The following is a 13,150-nucleotide window of genomic DNA, read 5'->3' on the forward strand; positions in this document are numbered from 1 at the left end:
TTCAGCTCTGTGATGTTTGAGGGGCTTTTTGTATATGTAGGACGTTTCAAATCCCATCACAACATCCCAATGGGATTCAGAGGCGGGGTTAGACTTAGCCATTCCAGAATCTTCCATTTCTTTCTTTTCAGCCATTCCTTAGTGGATATACTGGTATGCTACAAGGTCCACTTTCAGTTGAGTTTCAATCTTCTGACAGATAGTCTTACATTATACAGTACTTAAGCATAATGAAGAACCCACAGTGGATTCTATGAAGGTGAGCTGCTCAGGCCCTGATGCAGCAAAGCAGCCACAAATCATTCCACCACTGGTTGGTATCAGGTTCATCTGGTCAAATACTGTCTTTGGTTTTCACCAAACATGTCTTCTGATACTGTGACCAAACAACTCTATCTTTGCCTTGTCTGGCCAGGGCACATATCCATTCGACTTGCTTCAGAAGTCTTGGTCTTTGCCTATGTGTTCATGTGCAAACTTCATTCTTGTTATGATGTTCTTTCTGTACACCAAATGTTTCCTCCTGGTATACCTCCCATGTAGATCTAATGTGAATTTCCCATTGGGATTAATAAAGTATCTATCTATCTATCTATCTATCTATCTATCTATCTATCTAATTTGTGCAGTCTCTTTCTAATGGTAGACTCATGCAGTTTGACATCAAAAGTTAAGGCATAGGTCCTGTGATGAAATACTGGGACTCTTGTAGACTTCTGTCTGAGAGCATCCTGTGTTCTGCTCTTAGACTGAACTGGACAAACTGGCAGCTGTTTGAAATCTTCACCACCTGCACATGACATTTCAGACAGTGGATTGGTTGATTTTCAATTATTAGGCATAGTGTTGATACACACTTCAATAACAAAGAGAAAACCATACTAAATGTCCGAGGTTAAAATAAAACAAGTTCCTCCAAGATCACTTCCAATTATGTTCTGAATTTTAGCTATTTCAGTTAGTGATAAATGTTGGAATGTACTCAGTTTTTCTACAAGCAAAATTAGCATTTACTATTATTTAAATTATACAATTGAGTAAACGTGGCAGGGTGCATGTTACATTATATATCACCTTTATCTATAGACAGTGTTTAAATGAAGATCAAATCTGGATATGTCCACATATGTTAAAAACGAAAAAACATTTCATGGGGGTGTACTTACTTATTCGCATGACTGTACCTGTAAATTGGTCTTTAAGTGAAAGGGGCTTGAAAGATTACGCTATATAAAAAACGCACAGTAAGTACAGTATACCAGGATTAAGTTTCAGGTCACCCTGAGCCTCTGCGTTGGATAAAATGGGCTTGTAAGGCTGACAGAAAGAACTAGACTATAAAATTCAAAAGGAATTTCTCACAGACTAGCACAAATGCACAAACATAAAAAATCATTTTGAATTGTTACGTAGATGACAGTGAACTTTTAATACGGTACTTTTTTTAAATAACATACAGTATATACATCAACTAAGAGATGCACAGTATTGCAATTTCTGTAGGAACTACTAGTACCACTAATCCTTGTGAATAGAGTAACAAGGACACTGAGTTTCAGTGTAAAGTTAAAAACAAAGCTTTTGAGAAACTAACCTCTAGGGCATGCAGCTTTTAAAACTAGTCAACATGCATGGTAGAATTTGTGCCCTGCAGCAATGACACAACCAACCGAAGCAGAAAGAACAGCTTATACTTGCAGGACTTTCATTGCATGACATTTTGGGGACACAAGATTATTATATAAAAAATTAGTTACAGAAACTATAACAAACAAAATCTAATAATAAAACAAAGAACCCTTAGAGTTTAATTACTTAAGACATGGCATATATTTAATAATTATTGGTATTTCTTTGCAAAACCCTAAATTAACTTAATAAACACAGATAAATCCATTTGTTCATTTTCTGAATCAACTTGTTTGATTACAGTACAGTTATTACATGATAATAATATGGTTATTATTATTATGATTACCCTAGTAGCAGTGGGTAACTGTACTGGTATGCATGCCAATCTTTTAAATTTAGGTTCAAATTTATTCCACTGTACATAGAGTACATTAACATTTTTACCTGTATGTCTGACTAAAAGTCACCACTCTCTAGCACCATCATTGCCAAAAATTAATAATCAAGTTTTAGGACCACTCCACCTTTTCTTTAAAATATTGACATGGAATGTGGAAGGAAACAGTAGAGAAAACTATATGGACAAAGTAATTCCACACAGACAGCTACAGAACACACAGGCTCCTGACATCACAAGACAGGAGCTCAAAATAATTTGCCATAATGCTTCCCCATGTTTTTAAGTTTACTTAATTTCTTTCATGGACTACATGACATACACAACAAGATAATTTAGAGCTGTCACTTAATATGCACAATTTTGGGATGTGGAAGTAAACTGAAGAACTGGAAGAAAACACATATAGACAAGGGGAGTACACATATTCTACAGAAACAACAGGGAATTGAATTTGAAGTGCATGCAGCTGGGAAGCTGCAATGCCAACCATTGTACCATGATTTCACTAATACTTGATCAAAACCATTCACAAATTCTAAAAAGAACTAGCTGAATATATGCAATTTGTGCATCATATTAATTAATAAAAAATGCTCTTTTGTTTTGTGCGATTTAGAACACGTGATAACCTAGAACAATGTTCAAAACTTTTTTTCTTAAACATGTAAATATACATTAATAGGAAAAGCTACAGATAATACTGCAGAGCTGAATAATGAATGCTGGCTTATTAAAGTTTCATCCAGACATTTTATTCATATGCAGAAATAATCTGAGCATGGGGCTGAACAGGAACTAACAAGGCACAAAGAAACAAGTTACTGTCAAAATGTGAACTGTGGTCACAGATCAACAACCACTTTCTCTCACATGCTGCAGTGTGCACCTTAATATTGCTTGTTTGTGTGTGCGTGTCTATCAATTACACACTTTCTTTGTGCTTTCTCTAATGTACTTGCTTTTTTCCGTGCGATTATGTCTACCAGTACCACTCTTTACCCACTGGAAGTAATCACACAGATTCCTGTCTTGTGGCTTGTTTCATGAAATGCACATCATGTAACTATTAAATGTACTTTACATTGAAAATCCAAATGACCTGGGTCCACCAAACAAAGGTTCCATTACCTCTATCATGCAAACCACTCATTAAAATCATTCAGATCACTGGATGATGGGTCCATAGTTCCAAGCATTTGCAAAATAAATATATAAAGTTGCTAGTAATTCATAGTGCAGCTCCACTTACAGCATTAAAGATCCAGTGCTTGACCATTTGAATACAAATAAAATTATCATCAGAGATTAAATGTATGGTTGTACACATCAGACATAAGGCCAGGATAATTAAGAAGCTAGGGTAAAGTGGCATGAATTAAAAAAAAAACAACAACAAAAAATGTAAAACTAAGTTTACTACAACACAAGACCACCTGGACTAGACAGTTGTTGACATTTCTAGAAGGCTAACCAAGGCAAGTCTGGACTCTTCCAGTTAATGAGAATGATAAGACAGGTAAGCATTGCAGAGTACATGATAATGACTAAGTGTCCCTTAAGCTGTGGTATTATACTCCGTGCTACTCCAAAACAAGGGTTATTAATAGGTGAAGATTCATAATAGAAGAGTCTTAAAGAAATCAGTGAAGAATATATTTAAGTGGAGGGCATCACAAAACCAATACAAACGCTGTTTCAGTTTAATGAAGTGATGTGTTATTACAGAAGCACAGTTATAGTTCCTTTATCATTAATAGTAGTATATATTAGAGCATTTCTAAGAGGTAAAGGGGGGAGATTAAGAAAGCAAGTTGTTTGCACAGATGTTTCTGCCTGACACAGAATGGGTGAAATGCTCTATGAATTTATAATTGGCCAGTATATTATTGACATAACAGACACAAAAGGTTTTAATGCTCTGCGCTTTCATACCCTATGTGGGAGTCTGATTAGTTTGTAAAGATACGACAGTAGGACGTCTGCGTTAAAATGTCACTTGCGCCGATACCAAATTCCCATTGAGCACTGAAACTTGGTATTATTGCTTTCCTCACTTCAGTCTGTAAATGTCAGTGCACTGAGCAAAGTTTATAACAGGGGTGTGCAAAGTCATTCCTGGAGGGCCGCAGTGGCCTCGGGTTTTTATTCCAACCCAGTTGTTTAATTAGAAAACAATCCTTGCCAATAATTACATTTCATGGCTTGTTAGTGCTTTAACTCTGCTATGTCAAGTCATTCTCAAATCCTAGATTTTTTTTTTCCATTCTAAAGATATCCAAATATTTTGAAGTGTAAAACGGATGGGTAATTCTCAATCCTTGACTTTTTTGTCTTCTCTTTCCTTCCAAGTATTTAATTAAACCAAATAGTGCATGATAAATACACACAGGCGTAAAGGGTAACAAGCAAAATGGATAACTGCTGGTTTCTTTTGTCATTTGCATCTTATTGCTAATAAGGAGCAATTAAAAACCAAGAATGCAGCTGTTTAAGACTTAAATAAGCAATAAGGGTTCAAAATCTTAACGAGGGAGATAACTAAAATGAAGCAGAAGTGTTTCTAGAGCAATTAGTGCTTCTTATTAAGCAATTGGGTTGGAACAAAAGCCTGCAGCCACTGCGGCCCTCCAGGAATGACTTTGCACATCCCTGGTTTATAAAGAACATTTAGCGCACTATGTGGGTTCATTGCATTTCAACTCCTTCCAAAGTCTATGCATGTTTACTATTTTACTTCAATATAAGTTGGCCACTTCAGAATACATAAAAACCAAGATGATTTTATTTATTTATGTAAAATTAATACAAAATAAAAGGAAGATTTACTGAAATAAGTCAGAAAGAGTTGGAATGGTACAGAAAATGCAAAAAAAACCCGCAGTGATTCTTAAACTTACTTTGACTTTTATTTCATAGCAGACACAATGAGCCAAAGATATATTTCATATTTTGTCTGGTCAACTCCATTTCATTTGTTAATACACATCCATTTCTGCATTTCAGGCCTGCAACACAGTCCAAAAAAGTTAGGAAGGTAAACCATTCACCTCTTTGTAATATCGCCATTCTTTCTCACAATACTGAGGGCACCAAGCAATGAAGCGTTTCAAGTGTTATTTTCTCCCAATCATCCTGCAAACATACCTTAAGGTGTGGAACAGAAAGGGTATGTTGTTGTCTCATTATTTGTTTCAAAATTCTCCACACATTCTCTATTAGGGACAGCTCAGACTGCAGTCAGACCAGTCCAGTATCTGTAGCCTCTTCCACAGGCATGCCTTTCTAATGAATGCAGAATATGGTTTTGTATTGACTTGGTGAAAAACCACTGATGTCCCTGGAAATGAAGTTGTCTTGAAGGCAGCATATGTTGCTTTAAAAACTCAATGTACATTTCTGCATTAATGCTGTCATCGCAAAATTCTAAATTACCTTTGCCAAGTGCACCCACACAACCTCATACCACAACAGACCTTGGCTTTTGGACTTGTTGCTGATAACAGTTTGGCTGGTTCCTTTTTGTCTTTGGTTTGAAGCATACGGTGTCCATTTCTTCCAAAAAAGATCTGGAATACTGATTCATGTGACCACGATACATATTTCCACTGTGTGATGGTCCACCCCAGATGCCTCCGAGCCCAGAGAAGTCGCTTCTGAACATGATTAACGTAAGGCCTCTTTTTTGCACAGTAAAGTTTTAAGTGGCATTTGTGAATGTAACTCCTTATTGTAATGCTTGACAAAGGTTTGCCAAAGTAATTCCTTGCCCCTGTTGTTATATCAGCTATTGATGAGTAATGGTTCTTGATGCAGAGCTGTTTGAGGGATCGGAGATCACAGGTGTTCAGCTTAGGCTTGTGCCCTTGCCCTTACGCACTGAAATTCCTGCAGATTCTTTGAATTGTTTAATGATATTATGAACTGTACAGGGAGAAAAATACAAATCCCTTCCAATCTTTCTTTGAGGAACATCGTTTTTAAACATTTCAATAATTTACTCACGCATTTGTGGACAAACTGGACATCCTCTGCCCATCTTTGCTCTTCAAAGTCTCAGCCTTTCATGGATACTGCTTTTGTACAAATCATGATTACAATCACCTGTTGACATCACCTGTTTGAAATTACATCATTATTTAATTATTTTACCTCATTACTGGCCCTAATTTGTCCCTGTCCCAACTTTTTTGGAATGTGTTGCAGGCCTGCAATGCAGGAATGGATGTATATTAACAAAATAAATAAAGCTGTCCAGACAAAACATGAAATATTAGAACATTAGAACACTCTAGACAAGTATATATTGGGTTCATAGTGCCTGCAATGAAATAAAAGTGAAAATAAATTTAAGAATCAGTTTTTTTTTTTGTTTTTGTATTTTTCATACCGTCCCAGCTTTTTCTGATTTGGGATTGTACATTTTAAGTCTTATATTTGGCTATGTGTATGGATAAAATGGTTTATGGGCAAACACAAAAAGCATGGGACGGGAAACATGGAAAGTAATGGCGCAAAAGAGTTCCTCGTTCAACATTCTGTTGCTGATAATGGGTGAAGGGACTCACTCAAGCCATTAACACTTAAGTCAGAGAAATGTTGTCAATGTGCTTTAGTGCACTGCTTCAACTTGTAAGAAAACTCTTGAATTACTAAGAGCAATAAACAACACATGATTCAAAGTGTAATGCTGCACATTCTCATTAAAACAGCGATAATGTTTTTAAAATTATGAAGAACTTATATACTACAGATTATTCTTCACTTTTGAATTAATAAAGAAAACATAGTTGCTTAGTTTCACTGCATCGATTAGGAAAAAAAGCGAATTATTGTTCTAGACTCTTTCACCAAGATATAAACAAAGCCAAAAACAGGGTCTCTCTATGAGCACTACAGCACCTTCTACAGCATGATTAAGCACATTAGACTGATTAATATAGCACCTTCCCAGAAGAAAAATTGGATGCAGATCATGAATGTTCACAAAAACATTGCTCTCGGGTCCAAATACTGAAATAGCATTTAGTCTAGATCAGAGGCTATTTTGTCAACTCACACATTATTAAACAAAACAAAAAGATAGTTTTATGAGGACATGTTTTGATAATATAGAAAAATAGGCCAAAACCCCAGGAAATGTTAATCAATTACATATTAACAAGTCGCCTAAATAATTTCCAGGAATCAAACAGCAGCCTTGATAATAGATGAAGCTGCTAGATGTGGCACTTCAGCCAATGTTTGAAAAATACAGTTTGTGCTCAACATTCATTACATAATAATGTGAAACACGCTCAGCTCTGTGCTAAAATTTCTTAACAAATGACTGATGGTTTTTTATAATCAGTACAGAAACAAGCAGCACAGATGGTGATGCCATAGTCAGCACTCTCATGGTATGAGAAAAATGAGAACACTCATTTTAACACATAGAAGGATAAAGAAAAGCAGAAAAAAAACAAAACAGGCAAAAAGAGTAACCTTATAGTGTTTAATAGCTGTATAATTTAATTTTTCTATAGAACAATTCAGTAACTATAAGTCTGAGTCTAAATATACATACCATACCATTTTCCAAGCCCGCCTATCCGTGACAAAGACTCATTTTTTTTTTTTTTGTGTTAAGGTGGGGTCAGGAAATGAGGGATGTTTGTATGTATGGATGTGCGTGAGCTACTAAGCCATGTAGTTGAAGCAGAAACCTTGACAACTTTTAAGAAGTCTCTGGATGAAATATTGGGATAGCTTAGCTATTAGCTAAAATTAACAAGCCTGATGGACTGAAAGGTCTATTCTCATTTGTCAAATTTCTTATGTTCTTATGTGAGAGTTACAGATAGAGATACAGAATGGCTCATCCTAGCCCTTATCTCAATCCAAAATATAATTTTGAATATGCATGTAAATGAAAACAAGTCAGACCTCCAGATTAGCAGATTGTAGTTTAGGTCAGAGTCAAATAAGAGAAATGAAACAGAACTTGTACACTCAAATCCAAAAGGAAAAAAAAATGTCACAAAACGTTATGCAATAAACTAAAGGATAAAACGGTGGCCTTAAGTGCTATACTCATGTACACAAAAAGATTTTGATCTTTGCATATATATCAGGTACTGAAATGGTTGATCCAGTGTGTTTATAACATGATCTAAGTGTTGGTATGTCTGGCACAGTGAGGAAACTACTTGTGCTTAAATGGTTGTGGAATCTGATGAATTTAATAAAATAATTCTAACATTTTAATTAACAGTTTTTGATACATATATGGTAAGAAGAATAACACAGTGAATAGAATACTGGATTTTAAGTCACAAATTTGCTGGTTCAATCTTCACATCCAACCTGCTGTTTCAGCCACAGACTGGGACATCTACATGATTGTACACTTTCGACTTCTAAATATCATCTCCAAATAATTTCATAAACAATATGGAAATGAAAGCAGGCATTGTGATTCTGACTAACTTCTCAAAAGCCACCAGAAGTTCTGCTATCTGGGGTATCAACTCAGTGCACAAGTGTTATTTGTAGCTTAGTCTGTTGTTATTTTTCAAAATTACACGATCACTTAATTCCTAACTTCCTGATGTAAGATAGTAAAATTTAATTCAAGGAGTTTACTTTTTCTAAATTGAACAGTTTTTTTTCACGAGTGGTAATTTTTTTTCACACCAAGTACTGACTTATGGTTAATGCTTAGCAATGGCTGCAGTTAACTCTTCGGCTTCCATGGATGGGCTAACAAACAAGCTTTCCTGGGATATGTTTGTGTTAATTCTTCACTTCAAGTATTCTGAATCAAGAATTTAATTTTTATTAAATGAAAAAGCTGTAATTTAATTGTTAGCAACTGAGTGCATTTTCATTGCAACTTGCTTTTTGAAATCTAACCCACAAACCACAAGAATTAGAATGTTTCAGTCTCACTCCAATTAACAGTACATGCTTTTCTTCCATCCTTGAATTTAGTTAGTCAGTCAATCATTGACCATCCTGCTATATCCTAACTACAGGGTCACGGGGGTTCACCGGAGCCAATCCCAGCCAACACAGGGCGAAAGGCAGGAACAAACACCAGGCAGGGTGCCAGCCCACCGCAGGGCACACACACACACACACTAAGCACACACTAGGGACAATTTCAGATCGCCAATGCACCTAACCTGCATGTCTTTGGACTGTGGGAGGAAACCGGAGCGCCTGGAGGCAACCCACGGGGAGAACATGCAAACTCCACGCAGGGAGGACCCAGGAAGCGAACCCACATTTCCTTACTGCGAGGCAGCAGCACTACCACTGTGCAACCCCCTTGAATTTAGTATTAGAATTTTAATAAAAAATTTTAAATGACAAAAACAAATCTGTTTCCAATTATACAACTTAACAGTAATTAAACAGAATACTACAACTAATGTATTTTCTAATTCAATGGACACATACCCTGGGGAAAAGGAGATCAAAATAAACCAAGGACTAAGAAAGGTAAGTCTAAGAAATAGTGTTTTAAAATTAGTTAAGTAATATAGCACAAACTTAAAGGACAGGGCTCTTTCAATGACACTATTTTATGGATCACTGGGGTTAAAAGGAGACTAGTGTAAGAGACAAGGAAAAAAGCTTTTTTTAGCCTATAATGTTATTTGTATGCAAAATAAGTAGATTGCCTCAATCTTTGGTACATCTTAATGTATATTGAGTTCCAGGTGTAATGTGAAAGCCTGTTTTCAACTGGTAGACTATAGCTAGAATAATTTAAGACAAATCCAGTATTTAAAACAATGCAATAATTGTCACTTTCACATATTATGCTTAAAAAAATAGACAATCATGATATAAAATAGTACCTGAAATGTACATAAATCCACCATATACTGTCCCAGCATGTCCATAATGGGGTTCGTTCATTTTTGCGACATATGTCCACTCATTTGTTCGAGGGTTGTAACATTCCACAGTGGCTGTTTTATTAAAAAAAAAAAAAAACACAATATTAAAACATATATAAAACACTCTAGAGAAAATAAAGGACAGAAGTGAGAAAAATTGGAAAGAATGAACCTTTTACATATGTCCGATAATGTAAATGAAACTATATGCTGACATTCTTGTAAGATTCTTTTAAACACAACAGTAATTTGTAACAGAATCAATAACAACTTCTCTCTTCTGCACTTACAACTACGGTAATAAATGTTGAGATAAAATTATCACATAAAGTGCACAAAAAAAGGCCATTAAATAAGTGAAATTACCTTCCAAACAGGATAAGTTCATTACTTCCTTAGACTAAAATGGGCAAAAATTACATACCAGAAAAACTCTCAGGGGAAAAAAAAAAAAAAAAAAAAAAAAAAGTTCAACAAAACAAAACTATAATTTTCAGCTCACACATTTACCATAACACAAAACTTGTACAGATTTCCAAATACAATGCCAGAATAGCAGAGAATAAAAAAAAAAACCTTTTCCCATAACAAGTTTTACTTATTTGAGCCTTTGGATTTCTGCCAATAGCTCCCAAGTGCCAAGTCAACACCGATCTGCTGAATCCAGATCATGGCACCATTGAAATTCTTTCTAATAGGACTGCTGGTTCACTGTAACAAGTACACTTACTTTTGAGAAGATGAATTCTGATTGTAATGATTATTATACCCTTCATGAGGGGTTGCAAAAATAAAGCCTCAGTAGTAAACCGAGGTAGTTTAACAGTAACTCTGAGTAGTGCTTTTATGCATATCCTCTTGGTATGTGTGTGTTTTCATCTAGAGAATTCAGTTTTTTTCTTCATTTCAAAAGCGCACACACGCTCTTATTGTCATTTTACTCCAGAAATGCTCTGGTGTGTGTGCATGTGTGATAATGCCCTCTGGAGGACTAGCATCTGGTCTAGGATGGGACTCTGTAATACACGTGTTGCTGACACTGCTGACAAAAGATTTGTCTATAGAAGTACATAGTAGATAGTTTGACTTTTTTATTATTTTTTAAGGAATTTTAACAAAAGAATTCTTACTCATAAACACATTTAAAAGAACTATAATCTTATCGAATTAAGATTGTAAATGTAATGACAGTGTGAAGCAACAAAACCATTCAATGCAATGAGTAAATAATGTGTCCATGTTCAAAAGACTGCAGAGTTACACTGAAGTGATGATGAATGTAAAGACAGTATCAGCATGAACTAGGCACTGGCCAATTTTTAAGAAAGGATTTAAGACAGTTTTATTTGATTTGTATATTAGGGGACCTCTTTGAAAAAGAGAGCATGTTGTCATTATTTTTATAACTAGTTATTTTTTTCTTTACAGCCACCCATTTCTTTCTACATTCCAAGGTATGTAAGGAGGCAGGACTACAGTAATTGGGTAAACACAAGAAGCAAGTGTAGATGGAGGTACCAATCTAAAGGGCATGCATTCACTCATCACATGCCATTTTAATGTCGCCAATCAACAACCAGTTTATCAAATTAACAAGTATAACGCCACCTCCAAATTCAAAATAGCATTTCTTTGTACTCTTTTTTTTTTTTTTTTTTTTTTTTTTTGTTGCACAAGACTTCATCTAACATAACGCACATTTTAACATGAAATCCAGATCCCTGTAACACCACAGTACTCCTTTTCAAATGTTTGAAGTGAAAACACTTCAGTTTGTAAAGCTTTCTTTTAATTCCATATATGTATTTTAGTAAAAATACATATATTTTCTATAAAACAAAACAACAATGTGTTGGCAATAAAACCTTTATAGCTTCACTTAAATCATCATTTGGACAATTTGAATCTACATTACAGTACATTCATGAATGATTACATCTGTTTTTTTAGAACTGCCACTACATCAAAATATAATTAGATTCTAACATGCACATGGCAAAGGATAGAATTATTTTGAAGTTTTCTGCTGCAAACCTGCAATTTTTACATGCTGAAAGATTACTTAACTTGGAGCTGCAGACACCTTAATCACTGAAAATAAATGAAACTTATAATCTCTTCCTCATACCCTGTGATTAAACACTATTAGCATTATACGATTTGGAGAAAATCAAAGAATGGAATTTTTGTGAAGATCTTATCCAGAAAGCTTCACCACTGGAATTTCTAATTTAGGAAAGATTCGATGAAGCAGGCTGAACATTTATGCCTGTATTCCAGGCTGCAATAATAAACAGTAGTATTAGACAAGTGAATATTACAGAAATGAATGGTTGTACGAACTGTAAAAAGTAAACATAACATTTATACAAGAACGGAAAAATTAAATTTGATCACATTTTAATCTCAGACATCCAAAATAATAGTGTAACAACTGCAATATTCAAGATACTATTTAAAAACAAACTTTAAAGTGTAGTTTTCTGCTGCCAGCTGTAATTATTTATGATTTTTATTTTACTAATTAAACTTTTAATTAAAAAAACTTACAAATATACAGTAAAACTAAAGACTTAACTCTTGAGTGCATCTTTTTTTCTTAAATACAGGTAAAATTCTGTTACAACGAACTGCCAGGGACCTAAAAAATATTTCCTTGTAATGAAAATTTTGTAGTAATGAGATTCTGTATTTGTCACTATAGTGCTTTCTTTAACTTGCGTCCAGGCATTTACAATCATTTCAATAGCTTCTTTTGCGTTAATTTTAATCTCCTCCTCTCTACCAGTTATGCTGACGAGAATTTTTCTCAGCATTTCCTTGCGATAATACACTTTCAGGGTGCGAATGATGCCCAAATGCAATGGCTGAAGCACTGCTGTACAATTGGGTGGGAAGAATTCAACACGAACATTATCTGAATGTGGAAGCATGTTGTGGGCAGCACAGTTATCAATCAGAAGCTGAATCATCCTATTCTTCTTCATATTGTGAGGATTCTGAACTCTTTTGGGACCCCGCTCCCCCCTCCCACGGGAACGACACGCTGAAGTGCATCCCAAAGCGCGATTGCTGCGTCTGGAAGATTGTTTGTCCGTTACCAGGGCAGGGTAAAAGCAGGCTCACAGCGGTGCAATTAAGCGCCACAGAGGCAAATCCTAAAAGATCGTGGTCGCACTATAAGTCTTACACCCCAAAACATGAGGCTGAGTCTCAGTACTTTAGCAAAAGC

At 35.3% G+C, this 13,150-nt stretch overlaps 1 protein-coding gene across 6 annotated transcripts in view; it reads right to left on the bottom strand.

The window, feature by feature from the left end:
* klhl13 (kelch-like family member 13) overlaps positions 1–13,150 on the bottom strand; it is a 178,235-nt gene that overhangs the window by 8,562 nt on the left and 156,523 nt on the right. For all 6 annotated transcript variants that reach the window (XM_028816087.2, XM_028816086.2, XM_028816089.2 and 3 more), the window contains one exon: positions 9,877–9,990. In XM_028816087.2, coding sequence (XP_028671920.1) covers positions 9,877–9,990 — 114 coding nt within the window. The remainder of the gene's footprint in view (positions 1–9,876; positions 9,991–13,150) is intronic.

Source organism: Erpetoichthys calabaricus, chromosome 12 (assembly GCF_900747795.2).
Source record: "Erpetoichthys calabaricus chromosome 12, fErpCal1.3, whole genome shotgun sequence".
Lineage (NCBI taxonomy): Eukaryota > Metazoa > Chordata > Cladistia > Polypteriformes > Polypteridae > Erpetoichthys > Erpetoichthys calabaricus.